The following is a 26,386-nucleotide window of genomic DNA, read 5'->3' as shown; positions in this document are numbered from 1 at the left end:
AAGTTACTTTAATCAAAAGTCACAGGTGTATGCAACAGAGGAGAACCCTGTGTTTTTTTAAAGTACTTGTGCTTGTGTTTGATTTTGCAAAGTTATGACATAGTTTCATTTCCCAGCTATTCCTCTTTTTGTAAAGAACAGATGGAAATGTAGTCCTGAGAGAAAAACAAGCCCTTAATGATCTCAACATCTGGAAAACATGATTGACTAGCAATACAACCCTTTCAGGAAAATAACTTTTTATTTTAATTCATAACACTTTTTGTGACTCTTGATAATGAAAAATGGAGATACGTTAAAATAAATGACAAAGTTTTGTCTTCCCTGCAAACATTTTTGCTTATGACTATTTTCAGAGGTGCAAAACGCCCATCTTTCGATCTGATTTTAATGGGAATTGTGCACTCTCAGGATTGTAGGGAAAAAAAATAAAAAAGACTAGTTTGATTCATTGTCACAACTCAGTAGATCTGGGTTATTAATATTGTGCCTTCAGCTTCGAGTTGTGGTCAGAATGAAAAATTAAAGTACAGTTTGGCTTAATTGTCTAGTCTCAAATGACCAAAGGGGTGAAAAATGTTAGACTTCACTAACAAAAAGGCAGAGAGAAAACAAGTAGGGATGCTACCCACTGCCCACATAAAAACAAAAGACATAAGCATATCATGTCTTTGAAACATCCTTCAGTAATATAAGTAATGTAAAATGCATATATACGTCAAGAGTATAAGAACAGAGAACTTGCTACTGAATAGGAAAAACATTGATTAGGGAAGTTCCTCACACCTCAGCATTAGTGCATATCTTCTCATTTAAAAGAGTCTATTTTAGCTAATAGACTTCAATCAAATTTAATAGGGAATTTACCATTCATATTCTTTTCATTTAAAATGCTAATTACGTATTTTTAAAACTTATGAATTTTCTTTCTTTATATTTTTATACACACATCCATACATGTATATGAATTAATAGATCAGGAACATTTTCTTAGAAGCAAAACAATAAAAATTGCCTGTGCAACATGAGTAAGCCTTAGAACCACCTGTTGGTTTTGTCAATATGCTGTATACCCTTGCATGGGCAGGTATTTGTAAACACCAGCCTTCACCAATCCCAAATTGAATTAAAGTTTGGAAGAAGTCAAGACCTTTTACACTTTCAACAAACACAAGTGCCTTTTTTTCTATTTAGTTTTTCTTATTATTTTTCTATTTTTTCCAATGAAGACCATCCTCCAGGTTTTTTGTGTCCTAAAATAACTATGAGAATTATTTTTTCAGTCAACGCTTGCCACTAGTAGCTACAATCCTCTGGTTAGCACGAAATAATCACCTGTGTTTTGATAGCCATTCCTCTGTCATCAGATAGGCAGGTGCAAGGCTGAAGAAAGCACAAGTCTGGAAGTGTAAACTAATTTATTCTTTCCTTCTGCTTTTATTAACAGTTCAAGTGGACTCTATAGCTCAAGAGCTCAGGTAAGAACTCATGTCATTTATTTTTTAGTTTTATTTTCTGATTATATCAATAAATTCATACTGAGGGTATTACTATTTAGTAGAAAATCCAGCAAATGCTGCAATATGCAGAGATTTAGCATGGCTCTGACAAAGGAAACTTGAAGCAGATTCACTTTTTAAATATAACAACAATAAAAGTAAAAAGGTTAGCAGTAATTATGTAAACATAATTAAAAATAACGCAATAAAAATAATGTTCAGGATTCTGGTATGTTGTCTTTATCTGCAGCCTGTATCAGGGCACACAATAAAAAAGTAGGTTTCTGATCAGTGATAAATATTATAACATTTTAATATCTCAACATTCTAAGAGACATTAGTCTTTATATCGTTTTGTTAGATGACTTTTGTAAAATTGATAGCCTCTGTAAATTACTGTAAATTCTAAATGCACAAATTACTAATTTTTCATCAAGTACTTGCTGAGTTTCTACATTTTACTGAAGTAGAAGCAAGTAGTTTTCAAATTTGTGTAAAGCGTGACATTTCAGTCAAAAACAAATTCTTCAAGGATATATCATCAATAATCTAGTAAAATTTTTATATTACTATTTTAATTTTATTAATATTTACATCAGTTCCCAGTAGCTGTTCCACAAGTCTAGGATAAAATTATGGAAAGACTGCTATATTGTTGGCACCAAATCTTCAACAAAGAACATGTACGATCAAATTCCAGTTTTCACTAGGACAAGTTCACTCTTATATCAAGTTCACTCACATATCCCCCTCAGAAAATATTTACAGGTAAATCCTGAATTATTCATCCAAATCACAAATTCTGCAATATAAATCCTGAAAACATTTTTACAATAACCGTTAGGAGTTTTGCTTAAATTAACTTCTTATACTCAGTCTTCTTCATCACATCCTAGTGAGCTGCTCTAAGCATAGCAGGCATCTGAAGTATGTGTTTGCGGGCTCATCCATCTAGGGAATAAAAGCAGCAGCATGTAATTTATTTGATCAATCAAAATTCCACTCTCTCTTAATATAGGGCATGAAATATTTATAGGAAGTTATTTGCAGTTAAGACATTATATTTTAGAGTTTTGTTTTATAATAAAACTGAGGAAATTATAAACTTCTTATACATTTTTGACAAACAGAAGTGGAGGCTAACTTTTCAGATAAAATATTCATGGTGAGGCACTCATTCAGCTCTACCCTGAACCTCATTTTTCTGTACAGCTTCAGTTTTCTGAGATTTAGTGCTTCTCCTTTTTCCTCTGTGCATCCCTAATTTATGCACCAGAAGGATGCATTAATCCAAAGAGGCAGTCATCCAAAAATGAGGATGGTCCATGTGTTCCTCAGAGAAAAATGTTTGAAAAATAGAGGATGTGCAAGTTTCTGCAACATCAGGGAAGATGTAGTTTATGCATTATCAATTATTATAGGTTTTCCCAAGCAATTTTGCTTTCCCTGTTAAATACATGCTATTTTAGGAAATACAGTGTCACAGATTACTTTTTCTAGCAGAGGTGTGTAGTACATCTGTAAAGAAACACACATTTGTTTAAAACACTGAACTAAACACTAAACAGAAAAAAAAAAATCTAGTCCCTAACTTGGTGTTTGTGATTTCTACTATACAAAAATTCATATTGGGTATTTCAGCAGTCAAATGCTTTACTGACATGCAGGTCAGGTGATCAACTTTTGTGAATTTATTTATTTCTGTGTGAAAAATAACAGCTAGACACAGGGGCTTCCTTTTGAAAATGTAGCCTAACGTATTCATTTTACTCACACCCATATTACTATGGAAGAACTATTGAACATTCCTCAAGAATTAAAGAATGAAAAAGTCTATTGTGTTCCCTGGATACAGATATTGGAACCACTGTCTTCTCTGACCAAGGTTCTAAATGCTGTGTTGGCTGACAAGTTTAAATCCATGCTTAATTAATTTCCCCTTTTCCCCTGGCTTAGCCTATCTGACAAAGCACTTTTGCACTCCTTATTGAGTTTCTGTTACAAAGTGCCTTGGGATACTTACACATGAAAAGCACTACATAAGCTTACATGCTCATATTGTATTATTATTAGTTTTGTAACATTGATTGGTTCTAGAGTATTTGTTAGCCTTTCTTATTCTTCAAGTTGTTTCACAAAAGTAGAAAATGTAACAAATAAAAAGCAAAATAAAGAGTTGCAAACGCCAAAAATACATGAAAGTTTCTCTCATAAATTTCTAGGGTTGCATCCTTGCTTAATGGAATTAAAAGCCAAAAATAAAATAAATAAATAAATAAATAAATAAATAAATAAATAAAATCTATTGATTTCAAGAAAGCCAAGATTTCACAAAGAAGTCTGGCTAATAGTTTTGATATTATCCATCTTTTCCTGAGAAATAGTACTTAGAAATTAAATTTTAAGGAAAACATCACTTTAAGGGCCAAAGTATTTTTTTTTTGTTTATTTGCTTATTTGTTTTCTGTCGAGTAAAATAACTAAAAGTTCTCTTGCACTATACTTTTTTAGAACATTGTACTTTTCTACCAGCTACTGACCACCTATACACAACATTTTCTTCCAATACCTAAAGGGGGCCTACAAGAAACCTGGAGAGTAACTCTTTATCAGGAAGCGTAGTAATAGGACAAGGAGTAATGGTTTAAAGCTAAACAAAAACAAACAAACAAACAAAAAAACAAAAAAGGTAGAATTAGATTAGATATAATGAATAAATTCTTTAGTCAGAGGGTGGTGAGGCACTGGAACAGGTTGCCCAGTGAATTTGTGGATGTCGCATCCCTGGAAGTGTTCAAGGCCGGGTTGGATGGGGCTCTGGGCAAACTGATCTAGTGGGAAGTGTCCCTACCCTGAAGGGAGGGTTGAAATTAGATGATCTTTAAGGTCCCTTCCAATCCAAATATTTTATATGATTCTATGATCACTCCTATTTAATGCCAAACTTACATTGATTTTATGTTATTATATGCTTTGAAGAATTTCAAATTTAAAACCCATATAATTTTCATCACACACATATATATTATTAATATTGTTGTTATTAGTTCATAAGATTTTTTATTGTATCTACTGTATATTCTGTAGTGTTGAAGCATAGTATGCTGAACTCAGAAGATATTAATAACCCTTCAATACAAAACTGTTTCTCCTTTCAGCCTTAACCATTTACTTCCAAACTACATTTTAATTTTTCATACATGAATATACTGCTTTAGTCATTTAGTCAGGTAGCTAAACTGTCCACAGGAAGAGATCAATTTTTTATCATGACCTAAACAAAACAAAACACAATATGTGGTAGAAGTGAGTGCTGAAGCTGGGAGCTTTCTGTCCCATACATTCAAGTTTGAACCTGACATTTTTCAGGCATAACCTCTCTGTTGAACCCCTCTTCTGAAAGAAGCAGAAAGAAGAAGTCTTCTCTTAGATGATTTAGTCATGGACCACTGAAAGGACCAGGATCTTCAGCTGTGTTAAGGATTAGAATGAAAACCAAAGGGAAGTGAGGAATATTGGTGTGATGTATTCTCATTACTGTGTTCTATTTAACAGATGGGATACAGTATGATGAACCATCTGTAGGTTATGGAGTGGCATCTGGGTCAGACCAAGGAAGAGCAAATTGGATTGATCCAAGCATGGGATTACAAAAGCATAGATCAGTTTGTCCAGGTCCATGTCTGAATAGAAAGGGTTCCGTTTCTGAGTTAGATACAGGTGAAAACAAGTCTTTCTGGCTTCTGACACTAATGATTAGTGAAGACTCCACAAGGCACTTATGTTTCAAGTCCTGAAGAATAAAACTGCTTTCTGTTGGCTATTGTTACTTACTTTCTATAGTGCTGGAACTTTTCATCAGAAGGACCATTTCTTTAAAAGTAAGAAAAGATACTTTTTATCTGGAACTCTTGGTTCAGATATTGTGAGACATTTTGGGTATTCAGATTAAAAGGTAAAATGTGGATAAAATAGAGAGATAAGTGTCTTGAATGTTTTAGCAGAGAGGTGGTAGAGCAGAGTTGCCTTGGATGTCTCATTGATAGAAGAAATAACAAGGCACTTCACCCTGTGCTGCTGTCTCTTGATTGGGAGAATGAGAAAGCAGGAAAGAAACCCTGCAGTCCATGGTACTGAAGTATTTCAAAAGGTTTATGTCACTAAAATGTATTCCTCAAATTTAACCAAAATGTTTAAGAGGTATGTCAATATAAATAACAATATTGACAGCATAGTAAAATGTATTTTGCTAACTAAAGTACTTTATATTTAGTACTGGTAAATTATATGTATCCTGCTATATCTGAGCTCTAGTTTCAGACAGCAATGGAATGAAGGTAGAGGTTTTGATGGGGAGAAGATAATTTGGCCACTCAGGAAAAGTTCATAACATGAAAGAAATGGGTTGTGCATTCCTAAATGCATTTAAAAATGAATGATTCAATAGTAACTCCTTTTGCAAGTTTCATAAAATAACAAGGTTTTGGAGAGTTTGTATGAAAAGAAAGCAGTAGCCTGGCAGATGACCTGAGAAAGAGGTGAGCAGTACTTTGCTGATGGAAGGAGAAGTGGGCATATGAAACAGATCACACAAAAAGGCTCAAAACATTCCTCCGTAAGAACTGAGACTGTGATTGTGACATGTAGCTATTACCTTCACAGAACTCTTATCCCAAACAACTGCCTAAAGGTGAGACAATGACTGAGAACGTTATTTGTTCCTAGCCTGCATGTGGAAAACTGTCACATTTGTCCTTTGGGTTTGGCTTCTGCTTCCACAGAAATTTCTCATAGACTCAAGATTTCTGAAAATGACTAGGATAAAGCACATTTGTTCCAATCTTGAATAAGCATAATTGAAGAAGAACTGAGGTGGACTCTTGCATTTCCTGGTGACTCATCTGTCTCTTACTGGCAGAAGGTGTGGGACTGTCCTCACAGTCCTTATTTTGCTTTACTGAAACAAAATGTGTCCCCGAGTCCGAGTAGGCTTAGAAAATTCTAAATGAAGATGGTCAATTTCCATAGAGTTATGTCAACTGCAAGGGTATTTATCCTGATTTTGTTTCAGATATTGTGCAGAGAAGTTTGAGCTTGACAAAAATGTTGGGTTTTTGTTTGTTTGTTTGTTTGTTTTCTTTTCAGTTTAATATTAGGTGTTGATAGGTACATTCCCAGCTCTCTTCTCCAGTGTCCTCTATGACTATAAATGTCTGGGACAGAGTTGTGTCAAGTTGTCATTCAAATATTTCTCTATGATACATTAATATTAGGCATTTCATCTGAGACAAAGATCTGTATCATGCTGGTTTTTTTGATAGCTGATTTTCAATTAAACATTAAACATATATCTTAATATCCTCTATTCCCAGGATTTAGTACCAGAATTATACGTTAACAGTATCTATTGTTTGCTCTCTAGTTTGGAAAAGAAACTTATCTGCCCTAGCTGTTGTGGATATTGAAATGGTTATGCGTCTTTGAAAACATTAACCTCTGCTTCTTATTCTATGACTTCTGATATAATCAAAGTTGTCATGATGCCATCAATCATATTTTCTAAAATTCTCAAATTTTGTTTATTTCTTTTTCTTTTATGATGACACTGTTAGGTTCTTAACAGATTCAGACTAGCATGCTAGTCAGTACTTTCCTCAAATAATCTGTGGAAATCTATGTTTTTTATTAAGGAAAAATATTTTGAAATTAATGTTTGATAGAAAATATTGAACAGCAAGCATTAGCAAAAACTGAACAATCAGTACATGTTACTGATTGTGAGGCAAAGGCAAGTGTATGGTGGTCACAGAACCAAAAAAATAATAGTGTTTAAATTCACCTAACCTTATGCCTGTATCTTATACGTCAATCACTCTCAACTAATAAGACTTCATTGGACTGTCATGTCTAATATCATTCCATGTTTCCTTCCTCATCTTCTAGTCCCACTTTAAGAAGCCTCAAATTGTGAAATCTATAGTGCTGTCCTTTTTCTTTTCCCTTTCCTCTCCTTCTCCTCTACTCTTCCTTTCCCAGTGCTCTGATGAGCTGAGGGACCTCAGACTTTTTGCCTTTTTTGCAGCCCCATGTGGTTTTATACTTCAGAAACAGGTTATTCTTTCAGTACTGTTAAACCATATTACTAAAACATTAAACAAGAAAAAATAAATAAACACAGAAAGAAATTCAAAATTAAAATATTTTCCACCTCAGATTTTCTGCTTTCAAATGTTCAGGTAAGTGGGTTGTGGCTTGCATATAATTATGGAAGTGGTGTATAATGAACATCAAATAAAAGATTTTTTTCTTTGAAATATCATTCTTTAAATGAAATTGCAAGATGTAATAGAAAATGCATTGTAAAAAAATATCCTTGTTTCAATACAGAGAAGGAATCTGATATGGTTCAAGGTGAGCCCAAGTAATGACTGTAACATGTTGCAAGTAACCCTGAGGTTGTTAGTTATCTGACTTAACTATTTAGTGAACTGTTCTGACTAACCATTAAGAGAGCTAAAATAGGAACTCTATCTTATAATGCTTTTGATATACCAATGGTTGGAGTTGTTAATTACAATGAATGGTAAGTACTGTAGATATTAAAATCTTCTGATAAATATACTGTGACCTCTACCTTTTCCCCGTGGATTTATTTAGAACATTTAAAATTAACATTTCATGTTTTGATTTCTTATTTTTTTTGTGTGTGTGTGACTTGAATAGGTTTTCCAATGACAAATGCATTAGATAGGTTTCTAGCATAGAAACTCATTTATTATACAAACTCATAGACCTCATTTAATGTCTACTATGTCCATTTCTAGCCAACACCTGTATTCTCAGTGTCTCTTTTCTCACACCAATATGGCATTTTATTTCGTTTTGCTTTTGCTGTGTTTCTTCTTAAAGTCTCATTTTAATATAAAAACTACAATAATTAGTTTCAGTATGTTTTTTTTTCTGAAATTGTTAGTTTTATAATATATGGCAAGTCTACATCACTTTAATTGTGGCTGTCAAACTGATAGTTTTTTTGCATTTTTTTTCTACCTGAGAGCTTGTTGCATCTTACAATGTTCCTTACCTTGAACTAAAGCTTTTACATTATTTAATGTAGTCCAGGAGTTATCTTCTCCATCACTACTTTGGTGTTCAAGAGCACACAGTAAATGTTACCCATACACGTGAGTTTACAGTTGTGTATGCCCTAATGCCTTCTGCTGAGTGACAGAATATATCAGAACATTATAGACCCAAAAGATTGTTTCCTCTTATGGAAGATCTTTTTGGATGACCACAAGCCATATAAAGATTGAAAACCAACCACTGATTTCTGTCTCATATATATCTCAATCATTAATTAAATATTATGGCTGGCTGAATTGCTCTGTCTGACTGACATCAAGGGCAGATTCAGCCAAGAAAATGCAAACTGAAACAGACTGTACAGGCAGAAGATAGAAAAGAAAGGAAGGTAATACAGCCATGGGACCTCCTTCTGCATTAAAGGAAGGTACTAGTATCTGCAATTAATTGCTTATGGCCCCATTGTCTGCTGTCAAAAAATAAATAAAAATAAAAATAATAAATAAATAAATAAATAAAAGGCTTATTTTCTATTTTCTTTTACATCTTCTTTAACCAGACTGTAGATACATGCTTGCTTTCTAATGAAGAGTTTACTGGGGTTATCAGGGTGATCACTCACATGTAAGACTTTCTGGATCCAAAAGTTGAGAGCATGGCCTGTAGTATTACCTAGAAACTTAAACAGTTCTAAGCCAAATTCTTGGCTTGTGTCCCACTGGAATTTATTGACTTACTGAACCTGAACAGATTGAGTGAGTGAATGAAAAAGAGAGTAGGGAGACTGGATTTGGCCCAACTCTTGGGTATTCATTTTTATCACTGAGATTAAGAACTTCTTGTGTTCCAGGCAATAAAAATTGTTTCCTCTAAACTGGCTTTTACTAAAAATAACTTATCTGTTGTGAAAGGGTCCAAATCTACAACTCTAGCTATATGGAATTCTTGATCAATGAGCTATAGAATAACACCCTAAAGTAGCTATTCATTTCATTAACATAGTATTTAAATTAGAATATTTATATGCACAATTATTAATTCTTACTATTATTATTATTATTATTTTTGATCTGAATATCCTCATGATCCTACTAGGTTTTAAAAGTAAAACAAGAAACTAAGAAAACAGAATTAGAACCTGTGCTGTTCTCTGAGTTGCCTTTCCTGTGAGGAGAACCATAGTAAACTGTAGATTAAAAAAAACAAGGGGGTGGGGGAGATTAAAGAAAAAAAAAGTGATTTTATGAGTGTGATAATTAAGTTTTGAGTTCTTATTATAATCAAAATGTGTCTGTTGCAGACTAAAATCCTTGTCCTCAGGTATCACAGTGACTGAGACATGGGTAGACTTGACCATAATTGCATGCCTTTTCCTATGTTATTGCTGACTTACCATTGCTCCACTCTTTACGTGCTTCATTTTATTTGCTCAGTCATTTCACAGTCCAATTGTTCTTTTTGGTCAGGTGGCCTATAACATTTAGTTTACTGTCTGAAGCATCTCCAAGATCAGTACATAATGACTCAATACCATTACCCTTTTCTCCCCAGCCCCTTCTTATGGGGCCTAATAAATCCTCTTTCATGAACAAGGCTGTGGCAGCTTCTTTGTTTTTCTTGTATGTCTTATTAAAATATATATTTTATTTTAAAATCATCATCCAGCCAGATTTCAGTTATACCATATCTTCTCCACAATATTATCTGCCAGTTCTGTTTCCTTTTTCCTAGCTAAACCTTTCATTTGTATATATAGACAGATGTTTTAATACCCCCAAGTTGCTGAGGTTATTTTACTCTATGTTAGTGTTCATAAATATGAATTTCCCTTTTATCTTTCTTCCCATCTATACCTCCTGTGCATTCCTTTCATTTTAGTTCAGCCCTGGACTGAACTTTTCACAACTCTGAAATTTTTAAAAAGAGCGTGGCTCAGGTATGCCAGTAACCTTTTCTATTTGTAGAAAGCCCTTTAACCCTGGGATGATTGCTACAGTGCAGAGGAACAAGCCCTGTCCCTTTCACAGATACAACTTGTAAGCCAAGGGTATGGGTTTCTTAAAGACAGAAAGAGGTGAAAAGTGTGTATATATATGTGTATATATACACACACACACATATATATATGTTTTGTGTGATATTAATAAATGAGAAACATTCCCATTTTCTTTAATTATCTTTGGGAAAAGACATGCTATAGTTCTGAGCTTCTATCATTGCTTCAGTGACAACAATTAACCAAATGTAAATGGTTAAATGATTAACTTTTTTTTTTTTTTTTTTTTTAAACACAGTTTATTGGTTTAAGCTCTGGGAACATCTTAAATGGGAACATTTTAATATTTTAAAATGTTGGTTGAAGAAAATTACTCTTGCCTGATGAATTCTATTCCAAATGATTTTTCAGGAATTCTCAGCTGGAGTATTTTTCTGGTTTAATTCAGTCTTAGATTGTCAGTACACTGTAGCCCATCCTTTGATTACAGTTTTCTCAGTTCCACGTTCTTACTCCTTGAAGTTTTTCAGCTAGTCAGTGTGTTGCCACCTATAACTTGTAAAGCAAGCAGTTGTTTCTGGATATATATAATTTTCCCACACCCCCAAATTCACAAATCTTTCTTACTTTATTTTTTAATTATTTTTAGGTAGATAGAACGGTCATTTCATTTAACCTGTGCTCCAGCATGTTCCACTATTCAGGGAGAAACTCACTGATACACAAAACATCTGTAAGTGCACTATCATATCCCACTTAATAGAGCAAGGCTTGCTCTACCTTCCTCCCCAACTGCTGTCATCCATCTGACGTTGCTGTAATTTACAGTACTTATTTAGGCTTTCAGTTGCAGTAATCAGACAACCTACACTCTGTTTCTTTGGGGTCCAACATTGCAGCTCCTTTCACAAACCTCCAGCATTCTTAGTTGATGCAATCAATAACATCAATGTTTTTTCAACAGACGTGATCAGTCCTAGGAGCAGATCACAGAATCATAGAATCATAGAATGGCTCAGGTTGGATGACCTTAAAGATCATCTAGTTCCAATCCACCTGCCATAGGTAGGGATGCCACCCACTAGATCGTGTTGCCCAGGGTCTCATCTAAACTGGTCTTGAACACCTCCAGAGATGGGGCATCCACAACCTCTCTGGGCAACCTGTCCCAGCACCTCACCACCTTCTGAGTGAAGAATTTCCTCCTAATCTCTAGTCTAAATCTCCCCCTCTTTTAGTTTAAAACCATTCCCCCTTTTCCTGCCATTATCAGATTGAGCAAAGAGTCTCTCTCCATCTTTTTTATAAGTCCCTTTTCTGTATTCAGTGCTAGTCATTTATCCCGTTTATCATCAGCTTACAATGAGCTCAGGAGGTTTTTTTTGTGAGTTTTGGGGATTAGAGACCTGTAGCTATATCCTAAAGCTTTGAAAGCCACTAGACATTTAGTTAGAATCCAGCTCATCTGTTTCTTAGATAACTAGCAGACATAGAAGGGGACCAAGGTGGGGAGACATTCAGAATTTCTGTTCCTTTTCAGTATCTTTACCATCTTAAATTTCTTAGAAGAAAATCTGACCATGACAGACATTTGTAAGATGTTCAGCTGTGAGTGACGTGTCAGTGAATCCTAGAATATCAACTTTTCTCTCCTGCAAGGAAAAAAGTAGTATGTGACTTCCAGAGCATTGCGAGGAATCTGAAAGCATGTGAACAAAACGTGATCCAGGCCTAAAGCAGGTGGCAATATCAGTTATCAGGCTAAATGTACCCCTGATTTTACTAACTATGGCCATTCTTAGATCTGTTATCATGCTTTTCCAACTCAAAGTTTGCTGTGAAAAAAAAAAAAAAGAAAGAAAGAAAAAAAAGTCCACTGGAGGTCTGCTGGAAGCCTTGCCAACAGATCAACAGATGAATGACAAAAATCTTTGCTGGCTACAAAGTGGGTAAAGGTCAGGTTAAAGGTTTGACAAACACGTCACTTAGATGAACCAACTAAAAAAAAAAAAAAGATTGGAATATGGGGATGATAATTTTCAGCAGTAGAAAAAACTGTATATTGGTAGTATTTCTTAAAACCTCTCTCTTCTGAAGCATTGCTTTGTGAAGGGAAGTCAGTGCAATGCCGTATCTGTATATTATCAGTTTCTGCCTCAACACATGAAAGTAGGTCTTAGATTTTAACATTTTGGATCATGTAACTGACATAAGATTGTTTTTGCTAGCTGAGTCATTGACTGAAAAATAATACTAATAAAAAATCTTCTAATTATAAATAATACTGAAATGATTAATTATTCATAAAATTTAAGTACAGTTAAATTGGAAAAAGTATGCATTGGCTTTGGGCTCATGACAAAAAGAGCTTCGCCTGTTTTATGAGCCTCAGATTACCAAATAACCTTGACAGCTGAATCAGTGTTCCATGACAACAAGCAGACCATTGATAAATAGCAACAAAACTATTAGACGTTGAATTTATGAGACGAGTAATTGAGAAGCTAAATTATAGGTTTACCATTTGACAAACTACAGCTTGACAAATCTGTGCTAACGTACATGTGTGTATGTGTGAATGCACATAAGGAAAAGAGAGAAATAGAAACTTTAAGACAATGATGAACTCAACATGCCATGAATGTTACAAAGGCACAGATATATTCTTTTCGTAGTAGTAAAATTCTCAGTGTCCATTATCAATCATTTTTACTTTTAAGCACTGTAATGTAGAAAAGAAGGGAAATAGGGGAATTGCTTCTAAGTGGTAGACCTTTAAACTGGCTCTTGCAAACTAGTAGATTCCAGTTAGAGTCATAAACAACAGTATAAACAGTCCACACCAAAAGCAAGAATATATTATTCTGGCATTGAAAAATCTCTGTCTGGCCTATGAAGACCAATTTGCATTTCCTAGGAAAGAAGCAACAACTGTTTGATTTTTTTTTTTTTCATCCTCCTATGGTAGGTGTCAAGAATGATTTTATGTAAAGTGGCAACTCTTGTATTCACTTATCTTAAAATGATGGGAACTATAGAGGAAGTCTGGGTGTGTGGTGTTCATGTACAGAAACAGATATGATAAGGATAAGATAATGAGAAACTTTCTAAAATGAGCAATGTGCTTCCAGGCAGATCTGTATGTAGGCCTCCTGTTCTGACACTGATGAAGCAACTTTTGATTTACTGCTGTAAGCTGTAAGCAAAACTGATGCCTGAAATTTGACCAAAACAAAGCTTCAAGTTACTTTTTCTTCAAAAAGTTGCTCCATTGTGATCCAAAAGAATACACAGGGGACTGTGAGGTCATATGAGCAGCCTTAATCAAAGCCGTCTCTGCTCTTGCAAGATCATGGTAGTTATAGCCAAGTGGGATTCTTGTGCTTTCATTTCCCAAAACAGGACTGCAGAGAGCAGGCAGCAGTAGTACCCTGTCTTGTCTAGTCTGTGGTTTGCTGATGTCTGTGATTGTGGCTATCCTTCATAGTTGTGGTGAAACACCAGTGGCTTTAATAGCTGCTGTGCCAACCCACAGGGGTGGGCTTGTAACATTAAGGTACTAGAAAAAGATTGTACTTAGTGAGTAAGAATACAGCGATCATCTTACTTTCTGATTATTTTTCCTTAACTTGACTAGAATATACACAATAGTCAGACAAGTTACATGTTTAATGCTGAAGAGCAAAATGAAGTTCTGTGACCTGTGTTACACCAGAGGGCATACTAGATGATTTAATAGGAAATTCTGTTCTAAAAATCTATTAATTACGCTTGTGTGAGAAACAGCTGTAGTTTTGTCAAAGGGGAATTAAACACTGGAAATTCATCTTGTCCTAAATACTGGTACAGTAGCAACTAGAGGTTGCTTGAGAAGCAAGAGAAGCTTGACAAATAAATGAGGAAGATTCAAAGGTAAATCTAGTGAAGGTTTTGGTTAATAAAGCAACGGCATGTGAAGTGTTTTCAAACATTTGTCATTTATTCATTTTGCCTGAAACAACATGAATGGTATGAACTGTTGTTCAAATTATGAATTAAGAAACACTTGATTGTACTTTCTTAGAAACAAATTATGCATATTCATCTGCACCACATCCATCTCTGATGTGTTATATGGACATCATTTCCAAGGGGAAATGTTTCTGTTGTGATTCTGACCTTTAATGTGATATTCATGTTATCCTCTATTAATAAACAGAGAAATAATTGAGAAGCCATAGTATTTTCAACTACAGCAGGTGGTTGGTGTCCAGTACTGCTGATGGCCATAACATTTGAGTGTTCAGAATATGAGGAATATCCACTGTGTTTAAGATACATGTGGTAGAATTTTAACTTCCCCCCCAAACTGCAGATCTTCATATTTCCACATCCTTCATATTTGTAATGATGGTTTGCCAAAAAGGTGTTTAGCCAAAAATGGATATTTTTTTAAAAACAAAAAGCTCAAGTTAGTCATATGTTTTCATCCAAAACAATCAGAACCTGAGCCAATTTACTGCACATAAGATACCTTGGAAGTATTAATTTGTGCTGTTGAGCTTGCAATATCTGTAACCAATAGGAGTTCTCTGCATACATGGATTTTATTTTATTTTTTCAAATCTTACAGCAAAGTCAGTGAGCCAAATGCAAAATCTAACACCTAAGGGCATCTTGTAGATTTGTAATGCATGCTGGGTGTGCCTAAGGTTGAGAAACCATTGAATGGATTACACAGATTCATATAGGTAGTTTTTTCATCTCTGAGAGCTATAATATGAACACTATAATTCATACTACATAAATTTATTAGAATATTGTGTGTGAGAAAGCAATAACTCCATGCAAAATCACTTACCTAAAAAGTTACTTAAAAAAGGGTGTTGAAGGTTCAGGACTCTTTAGTGAGGTATTGTACGAAGTAGCATCTAAATGCCATGCAGATCAGATGCATGGTGGCAAAAGCTTTATTACATATCTGTGGATGCACATTAATATGCAGACCAATACTTGTATCTAGTAAGAGCTGAAAAAAACATATCAGATCTGCTAAAAATATTCTTCATTAAAAAACAGTAATCTCTTCTCATGTCATTCATCCAGAAGTTAGGCATCTAGACTGGCCAAGGCCTTTTCCAGGGGTTAGATCACCCAATTTATCAGGTATATCTAGTTTTTTAGAAGGATCATAGAACCATTGAATATCCCAAGTTGGAAGGGTCCCAAAAGGATCACAAAGTCCATGTCCTGGCTCCACACAGGACCACCCAAAAATTAGGCAATGTATCTGAGAGCATTGTCCAAACACTTCTTGTACCCCAAGAAGCTTGGTGCTGTGACCACTTCCCTACGGAGCCTATTCCAGGGCTCAGCAGCCCTCTCGGTGAAATTCTTCCTAACATCCAATCTGAACCCTCTGGTGAAACCTCTTTCCAGAGTCTATATAGAGGCCAAAGAAGAGCTAAAATGAGACTCTTATGGCTGAAACTAATGAAATGGAACCAATGCTGATACTGAGACACTCATATTGCAAAATGTTCTGAAGGTACAGTGTCTGTCACATGTTTTCTGTAGTTGAACTGCATGCAGTGTCTAAAAATTGAATTCAAGATGTATGATTGAATTTCCAGCTTATGTCAATACATGGAAACTTAAAGGCCTGGCAAAAGAATGAAAAATATCACCTTTCATCTTCAATATTAGCATGACACAAATTTGTGTTACGTTTTCTGGTCATACACAACAGATGTTTGGTCAAAGTCTGCTTTCTTTTTTCCTCAACACAGTTTTATAATAAACAGCTCTGACATTCTTCCTCCTATAGAAAAGTCAAGGAAGCTTGTTCAAAAATACTAATTAAAAAAAAACAAACTCAGCTTAGTCAAAAAAAAAAACCAAAGCAGCACCAAAATTCCTAAGCAGGCACAACCAATAGACCTGTATATAACAAGAAATAGTCATATTCCTAGATGCTGTTGCAATTGGGTTAGCCCAGGCAGGTATGGAGCACTGTAGTAAAGAGGGGAGTATTCAATAGCATGAATGGGGCCTGATGATTGCACCAGGTGTAAAAATACAAAAAATAAATTCAACATTAAAAGTATAAATTTATGGTATCCCTCCACCCTGATTCTGTGTGGCTCTTTTTAGTTAATATCAACAATAGTAAAACCGGTTGTTGAATCACATGCTTATCTTAACCTTATCTTAAAGGTATAACTTTATACCAGTTATCAAAACGAATGAGTAAAGCTTCTGTGATCAACAATGCAAAGTATACAAGCAAATATTCATACTGGTGAAAAGATAATGAAGCTAAAGGATTGAGATACTGTAACTGGTAGTGTATTTTTCCCTTTAGCTGTTTCTCCGGGTCATAAGCCCAGCCTATACCTTCGTTCATCTTTTCTTGGGTGTATTTTACTGCATAAAAGAGTTTAGATTAACATATGTTTACATAAGTTTAAGTGTATTGAGTTACAGGCTTTTTTTTGGTTTTGTCTTCCTCTTCATTTCCCTTCCCCCAAAGAGATTTCAGCAATAATGAGAAGAATGGTGTATTTGCCTGTGTCCTGAACCTCGAGTACTTAAACTAGCGTTAAATATCCTCTAAACACAACTTGCTGAAACTGCAAGTGAATTAATATTTTGTTAGTCCTCTCCTGTATACTTGAAATTTAAACTAGAGGATGGTTGTATATTTTTAAACAATTTACCTCTCACTTCTCCCACTTTTGTCTCTATCATTGCCTATTGATCATTGCAGTGCCTACAAATGCTCCATGGCTAAGAAGAGAAAAGCTGAAGAGCAGATTTCAGGCGTACCTGTCAACAAAAGGAAGTCCCTGTTAATGAAGCCCCGCCACTACAGCCCCAGCTTGGAATGCAAAGAAGAAAATGAAGACAAGACAGATTTACAGGAAGATATCAGTGTCCTCAAAAGCAGTTCAACTCCAGGTAGTCATGTAGTGTAGTTCTGCTCAAACCTGTATTCCACAGAAAGGGAACTATGAAACAGTATTTTCAAAAGGATGAAAAATGTGTTTGGCTTGTAACGGAGTTGGAATGGTGCATTTCTGTCTAGATTTAACCATCCAATTACTTTGTACAAACTCTTCCTGGGGTCTAGTAAATGCTTTGTAGGTCTCACAGACAGGCAACTACTGCAGCAGGTCAGATATAGAGCAGCATCTGCTTCTCCGCCAGCTCTGTCAAAAAACAAGGTTATGCCCCCACTGAGAAAAACACATTTATGAAGAGCAGATTTTCATGGGAATATATAGAGGTCTTAGGAGGAAAAAAAAAAAAAAAAGCTTAGCAAAACATTGTTGACTTTAACATTTAGCAAAGCGATTTCATACATGTGACTGCTACATGTGTTCTGTTTGACATGATTATTAGACAGCACTTCTATACTTGTTATTTCAACTCTGCTAAGCTAAACATGTCCGACAATTTATAGAAACTTCTACAATGTGTATGCTACAAAATATGGAGGAGGATGAGAAGACAGAACGATACAGCTATAGTATGTCTTTATGGCTCTTTCTTCGTTATATATATATATATATATATTCAAGATGACCAAGAAATTTCAAACTAAAATGGATGTTTGGACATTGTATATGTCATCCTGTACAAGTTGATACTCAGGAAATCGAGGAGAAATCCATAGAATTTATGCATGCATTTTAAAGGGAAAGGTCATCATTCGATGACAAATATCAAGATAAAAACCAAAAATCTGGCACTGGGAAATTACTAATCATAGATACTGTGAAAACAGAATGAATTGTTGGTTATTACAGGAATTTAACAGTAATTTATTTTCTTCTCCCTTTGCCCTGTTCCTTGTACAAATTTCTCAAATATTTTGTAAGGAAAGAGAACTGAGATTAGGAATTTTGACCTTATCCTATTCTAAATAGACTTCCCTTAGAAACAAAATGTCCTCACCCCTGCCCTCCTAATTTTATACATATGAGTACTACAAACAGGTAGAAGAAGACAACTGTCTTTCATATTAAAGAGTCAAATCCTGGTTCTATTTTATTCAATGGAGGACTCTGTCTTGTTTTTATATGGTAAAGATTTCAGACAGTTGACACTCATAAGTCTTCTAGGGGTCTCTTCCAGAGATCTGCATCCCATCGGTGTGAAGGCCTAGAAAGGAGCTCCCTCTTCAAACAGAGCATTAAATAATAAGGTGATACCCAATGTCTCTCTCTTTTTTTTTCTTTTTTTTTTTTTTTTGGTGTCATTACCAAGCTAAATTAATCAAACAAAAACAATCATGGGTCTCAGTGCCTGTCTAGACTGTAAGGATTATCCTCTAACATCAGAAATCTGAAGGGAATCCATTTGAGTAAGAATTCTGGTACCTTTCTTTCCTTCTTTTTTTTTTTTTTTTTTAAGATATTCTTGTATTTATTCACCCTGGTTCCTGGCCATCCAGAGCCACCCTCAGTAATGTGTTTTTCTTTCCCTTATGTCTGTCCTCTTCACAGATTGATAAACTCGCAGAAGGGAAAGCATTTTAATGATTGCACAGGTAGAACTTGTGCCATGTACAGATGAACCTAAGTTATTTATTTATTTATTAAAAGGCAAGTGTTGGCCCAGGTCCATTTATATAAGCGTAGGAGAACCCTATTTACACTCAGCTATTCAGTCACAAGAAAAAAAAATCAGAAAGCTTTATTTGATACTGATTAGAATTCTCCCAATCTGCTTATGTTGCTGATAATATGAGCTATTCTTTTTGTACTACTATTACTAGATAAAGTAGTTATAAACAAGCTTCAGCTAGAGCATAAAACTGGTCTGGATATGTAGGTTTATTTTTAATCTCTTACTGTAAAATTGCTCATTTAATTGTGAGTCCATAATTCTTGTTGCATCTGTTAACGCTTCAGTTTGTGTACTGATGCAACCATAAACTAAGCTGAGTTTTGATTATTTTTTAAAGTAAATTTAGAGTTTATAGAGTGAAAAGCAAAGCTGAGACAGCTGTACCATTAAGATTGGTTCAACAATAATTTTAAAACATGTAACTTAAAAAACTCATCATTTTAGCATCAATCACAATGACTTAAGGAGCAAAACCTAAGTTATGACGCGTTTATATTATTTTTCATCTTTCACCTAGAAAAATAATCAAAAAATACCTGTTAGTATTATCAGCCTTTTTGTTTGTTTGTTTGTTTTGTGCATGTTTTGAAGAGTGGGAAGACTTCTTTTAAAACTAGAACTTCTTGCTTCTTGAAATGACCTAGTGATGTTATTGCATTCTTTTCCAAATGGCAGAAAAACAAATAATAAAAACCCATTTAACTGAAGTTTGTTAGAGAGCCAAATCATCATTCTTACTTGCTGATATGTGAAAGACAACAGACCTCTTTATTCAGAATACTGCAATGTGTGTGGTACTGGACCAGCTGCTAAAAAGTTACATTAAGGTTTACAGACGTTTTTTTAAAACATAACTTTATGCACACAGTGCACAAGGCCACCTCTCCCTGCATGAGCCCAATTTTCTGAAGAAGAATAAGAATTAATCAATATTTTCTTTTAACATATAACAAACAGTTGAACCAAACAATTATGTAAACTGGAAATGACCCAAAATGCTAACAGTTTGGCAGCAGTAAAGTGAAATGCATTGTGGTGCACATGTGCATTTTTGTCCCCCTTTTCCCCTCCACAATAATCTGCACTTAATAGGAATATTTTAAACTATGTAGCTAAGCAACAGAGGTAATTGTTGCTTTCTAGAGCTTTTGTTAGGCACTCTAACACAGCCCAAATATGCATAATTAGGTATAATGTCTATAAATCATTATTGTACACATGTGGGTAGTTAAGTGGATTGAGAGAATAGTTCAATGAATTGGACATATTCACTGAAAATGCTTTTTATTTGTTTTCTGTAGTTCATAATACTTTAAAATTATCATAACCCTTTACACTTTCTCTTAATAGCTTGCTGTGTTATGGAGAGAAACCTCATTTGCATTTTAGACTATGCTTACTTTATTATTTAAACCTGGAGTTCTTCTGATTCAGGAGAGGACAGATACATCTTGGGAAATAGTCTGTACTTGTTTATTCATCCTCCTTTCTAGGAAGTAAAATGTTAAATTTTTCAGTTTATGTTGAATAGATCCCAACAAAAGAATGTACCCTATAATCAGCATTATTGAAGGGGCTAGTGTTGTGACTAAATTCTTCCCTTCATCCAAAAATGCTTTTAGTTACTATGGCAATATTTACTTGATCCTGGCAAACCAGTGTTGATTTTAGAGAGATAATTACCAGAAAGGAAGATGATGGAGATGTATTTTTGAGTGTCCTTGTCAGAGGAAATGTTTATAAAAAAATTAAACGAGATACAAAAGGCATATTGTCTTCCACATCGACCACCTCTCCTACATGCAGCCTCTATTACCTGCTGGCTGCTGCTTTTCTTCTGAAGAAAGATGTTTATAAAGACAGGATGCACTTCAGTGGTGTCTTTAACAAGTCCTTTATGAGTCTGTACATAACAACCATTTCTGTTTGCCTGTGCATGACCTGATCTATCACTTAATGTGGCAATTGCAGTGGTGACCAGGAGCTTGCACTTTGTGAAGTATCGATGGTTTTTCCACCAAGGTCTTTCATGGGACTGAAAAAGTAATTAGGATCTATTCTGAAAAAATATTTGGGAATCTTAGATGAAAGAAAAGTTAAAATAGATTAGAGGAATTTTTAAATGCATGTGCTTGTATATGTATATGAATAGATTAAATAGATTGTGCATATATGTTTGTATATATGTATAGCACGTTGTATTTGTACAATGGTGTGTGATGGTGTGTGTTCTAAAATAATACATATCTTTACCACCAGCAAAAAATGGCAACATATTTATTTTGCATATAGCTTTGGAGCAATAATATAAAGTAGATATAATCTTAGAAGGGCTTTTTCTCATGGTACCAGCAGTCATTTCAAATACAGATTTGGTGAATTCAATCATTTCAGAGTACCTTTGAGTAAAGAAATGGAAATTGTTAATATCTTCATATCTCTTCTAAAGGATACAAAAAGCAGTTATTCTTACATTATTTTTTTTCTTATACAGAGGAAAGGACTCCAAAGCCATCTGAGGAAACCCGTTATTCGGGTGTGCAAGAGAATTCCAGTGAAAGAAAAGATAACTATTCCAGCTATCAAGATGCCATGGCCAAGTCTTTGACGAACATGGGAAAATTAGCAAAAGATGCACCCACTCGAGCAGTGACAGAAAATCTAAATGATAGTGGTATTCAATCTCTAAAAACAGAAAGTGATGACACTGATGAATGTTACATGATTAACTCGACTGAAGGAAAGGAAAAGACTGTTATTTCTGACCCCAAATATTGTTCATCTGAGGAAAATGAAAGTAACTCTGAAATCATGGATAATGAGTGGGAGAGCTCCTCAAATTTCTCAGAAGAAACTAGTGTAAAACCCCATCTAACTCAGAAATATATCGTAGAGTGTAACCAACCTAGCATTCTGGAAGTCCCAGAAATTAAGAAGGAAGAGGTAGAATTTGGCCCTTGTGAAACACTTTGTGATTCAGAAACAGAGCTAAGAGCACCCCAGGAGTCTCACCCAGATCCTTTTGAGAAGAGAATTCAGAATGCATTCCCTGAAAGTGAAGAAGATGACAATGAGTGCCTGTCAGAAACAACAGAAATGTCAGTTGAGCTGGACAAAGCAAAAGGGAACTTGAGTTTGCTGGAAGAAGCAATAGCTCTGCAGGCAGAGCAAGGGCATGTTTTTCACAGCACCTACAAGGAACTGGATAGGTTTCTCCTGGAGCATCTAGTAGGGGAAAGGAGACAAACCAAAGTTATTGACATTGGTGGGAGACAGTTATTTAGCAACAAACGTAAGGAAGTATTTTTTTGGCTGTTCTTAATGGCTTAAGCATTTATCCTGTGACTGATAAAGGATTCTGAGCTAGGTTTTATAGCAACAGTAAAGAATCTGGAATTTAGCTGGTAATTTTGCTAATTATGTACCTTCACACTAGTGCCTTACATCTAACCAGGTTAAACACTGGGTACTTGGCATCCTGCCAAACTGCTATGTGAAATGATCAGTAATGGCTACTAAAAGGGCTCTGTAGCTGGCACTGACACTCCTTCTCCTCCTTCTCCTCCTCCTCCGCTTCCTCCTCCACAGAGTGCTAATACATACCTCCTGAATTTCAGCAGCCAAAAAAGAAGGCATTAAAACTGTGCTTAAGGAAAGGTTAGGGTGAAAAATTGGCCTCTTCCATACATACCACCTAATTCCTAAGCCATGTGTTTTCCGAGTTCTGTCTACTTCATGTATCAACATAACATTTTACTACAGCCAGGAAAGCACATGCCGTGCTCTTCTGCCTCATTCACCATCAGTAGAATTACCAGTAAATTCCAAAATCTTTATTGTTTCTGGTGCTTTGTGACTTCCTATGAAGCTGCAGGAACATTGCTCCATTTTCAGGATCTAATTGGGCTTCCAGAAGTGGAGATTGAAAAGATTTGTGTTTGATTTGTAAACTGAGTTATCTGGTGTGAAAATCCTCAACTGGGGATAATTACAGAATGACAAAATATGTCATTTTATAAGCACTTTTTCTGCTGTAGTAAGTAACAATATATTCATCTGTCCTTTGACCTTTCCTTTTTTGGCTTCCAAATATAGTGAGGTCACCCCAGCATTGCTGCAATTTCTGCTTTTGTTAAACAAATAGATTAACTTTGATATTTCTAGAGTTACTTTTAATGCTTTAGAGCATTATGTTAGAGTCCATGTATTTACTTTTGTGGCATTTGCAAATATTAGAGTATTTTAGTTATCTAAAGACTTTACCATATAAGATAACTGACCATTTTATTTAGCAGTTGCAAGTATACTTATTTTCTGTTGTATAGGCAGAATATGTATATGTATATGTATAAGGCAGAAAATGTGTATCATCCATCTTATTCTTCCGTCTGAGTCTTTTCATTAGCTGTACATGCAAGGTGTTAGTCTACCTCCTTGTAAAACTACATTAACCTTTATTTGCTCAGATGACTGTGATATATGACAGAATTTTGCAGATACCTTTTTTTTTTTTTTTTATCCTGAGACCAGCTTTGTTTACTAGGGTTCATATTGGAGTCAATGTGACATTCTCACAGCACACATAGAAAGGGGGTATGATGGTAAACATGGCAAAATTTGGCCCTTCCTGATTTTGCCTCATATTATTATTAGCCATATTTTGCAGGTTAGTTCAAAAGTTACATTAATGGAGGAACAAGCTAGGCTTTCTTCAGGCTGTATAAACACTGTATGATTTTAGTCAATGTAGCACTAGGCACTTTTTTTTTTTTCACTTTACATAATTAGCTGTTTTTTATATTTCTGGTGCTGAAAATCCACTATCAAATCCATCAGCTCTTAATTTTCTTTCTTGGATGCTACATCAGAAAACCATGGCTTAAATTTACATTTTCCTATCTTTTTAATGATAAATCTTTCTAATTACTGGTGAAAAAAATTAAATCATATTTTAGGGTCCCTCTTTATTTTCTGTCCACCACTGCAGCACTTTCCATTTGCAGTGATTCTAAAAAACATGTGGTCTCCTGTTGATGTTCCATCTATTTTCTTTCCTCCGTATTTTTTAATTTTATTTTTTTTACTACAGTCTTGCCAGGAAGTTTAACCCTCAGCTGTCTCTGTCAGTCCTGTCCCTGAGCATGTCCTACCTTGCAGTTCAACAAAATGAGCTTGAAGGAGGCTGCTCACTGTGCTGGCTGCAGCTGTTTTCTCCCCCAGCACCGAATGCTGTTGGCAGCCAATCACAGATTGAGCTAAAACCATCCTCAGCAATTTATGCCGCCACTTCCTCCTGCAGATTTCTCACAAGAGATTTTCTGGACCAGAATTCATTCCTTTCTTGCCCAGACTTTTGATCCTGCATTGGAAATCAAATAAAGGCTTTCCGACCAGTGCTTCTTGCACAATTCTAGGTGCTTGTAAACAAAACTGGGAATGCACTGTGGCCATTACGGAGTGGTAGCTCTGGGGCTGGGCTGAGACCTTGCCTTTGAAAGGGTATCGGCTGCTCCATGTTTTCACTGTCATTGTGGGTTGTTCCACAAAGAGGCATTGCCTTGTGTACCAAACGGAGCTGCTTGCCTTGCCTCTCAAATGTAAAGTGGCATGTATTCAGTTTCCTAACAAAGAACCTACAGCCTACAGATTTGTGATATTTAAGGAATGGCTTCTGGTTGAAATGCTTTTATGTTTGTTTGTTTGTTTCACACCTCATATTTGGTTGTCCCAGATACCTGAAGCCTGACACTAACAAAGTAAAAGATTGTTTCTGTTGTTTTTATTTTTATATTTATTCCTTTATAGATCTTGATGTTGGCTGATGCTGCCAGTTTTCTGGCTTATTGGCTTGTGGCTTCTGTCCTCTTTGAGGTTCTGAATGGAAAAAAGTGATACTGCAATCCTAAAGCTATACAGTTTATCACATAAATAGTGTACTGGGAGTGGGGAGCACACAGTATAAAAACCCTAAGGAGATGCTGAAATCACCTAAGTCTGTGTTAAAACTTTGCGTAGAAATAATGTCTGAAGTACAAAATAGATATTGACATCCTGATAAGATCACTCAGCTGAGTGCAGGCAGGGTCTAAAACCACTCAAAATCCTTATCTGATTTCTCTGCAGATTCACCCAGGCCTGAAAAGAGAGAAACCAAATGTCCCATCCCAGGATGTGATGGCACAGGGCATGTGACTGGGCTGTACCCCCACCACCGCAGTCTCTCAGGCTGTCCACATAAAGTTAGAGTGCCACTAGAAAGTGAGTATCATCAACCTGCAGTCCAGAGTAAGAACTGGATCTGGCCTGGTATTGGGCACTCATGCTGGAAAAGAAACCCTCTTTTTCTGGGGGAGAATGAAGAATTCGTCTGAGAGGTTCCATCCAGCTCTTGGCCATGGTCCTACTTCCCACACTTGTGAAGTTCATGCACTACTTAGCAGCAACACTATAAGTAGCAATAGACTTATCTGGTGGCCTGGGAAGAACAAGATCAGATCCAAACTATCCCCACGCTGTAGAAAGACCTGCATAATGTAGCCTTATGAATATTGTGTGCTGTATGTAAGGCACAGAGAACAGAGATTACCCGTCTGCTTCAGGGCTCTGACTTGATTTGCTGTAATCACCCACTGAGGCTGCTGTTTTCACATTGCTGGTAACTTAGAGGCCTGGGCATGACGTACAGAGATGTTTCCAGTGTCTCCCTTACCACTGAGCTTGAACAAGTTACTTTCATCAACACATCACAACAGTGGTCCACAGCAAGTCCCTCTCCTAGGACTGTAGCATGCTAACCTTTTTGTGGCCAGTCTAGCCTGAATTTCCCTATTTATTTCTAGGTGTGTTGATCTGATTACACTGGTTTGTTTGTGAAATCCTGCAATGTGATGCAATGCAATGTTGCATAATAAGCCAAAACTAAATGTGAAATTAGTTGTTTAAACAACATAGTCAGATTGTTTTCTGTGGTGGCATGCATAACAGTAAATTAAAAGGATAGTTGCACTTTACTGGTGTTCTGTTTCTAACTGCAGGTCTATCTTTTTTTTTTTTTTTTTTTTTTTAATCTGGTACTAAACTGTATTTATGGAAATGTCTGCTGAGTTTAGCAGGCTGCTGCATTTGGAAGGCTCCAGCAGCATTAACTTTTTTAAAAGTTAAAATTAATAAGCTCTTGTTGATTATCACACTT

At 35.5% G+C, this 26,386-nt stretch overlaps 1 protein-coding gene across 8 annotated transcripts in view; it reads left to right on the top strand.

Moving 5' to 3' along the window:
- The window catches only part of ST18 (ST18 C2H2C-type zinc finger transcription factor), a 205,937-nt gene that overhangs the window by 134,187 nt on the left and 45,364 nt on the right, over nt 1-26,386 (top strand). For 7 of the 8 annotated variants that reach the window (XM_080578717.1, XM_080578713.1, XM_080578714.1 and 4 more), the window contains 4 exons: nt 1,448-1,478; nt 17,330-17,520; nt 21,689-22,486; nt 25,318-25,452. In XM_080578717.1, the coding sequence (XP_080434843.1) occupies nt 1,448-1,478; nt 17,330-17,520; nt 21,689-22,486; nt 25,318-25,452 (1,155 nt within the window). The remainder of the gene's footprint in view (nt 1-1,447; nt 1,479-17,329; nt 17,521-21,688; nt 22,487-25,317; nt 25,453-26,386) is intronic. The other variant, XM_080578719.1, reaches the window with a different exon arrangement.

This window comes from Anser brachyrhynchus, assembly GCF_964034855.1.
Source record: "Anser brachyrhynchus genome assembly, chromosome: 2".
NCBI lineage: Eukaryota > Metazoa > Chordata > Aves > Anseriformes > Anatidae > Anser > Anser brachyrhynchus.
This window is presented reverse-complemented; position numbering and strand designations above follow the sequence as displayed.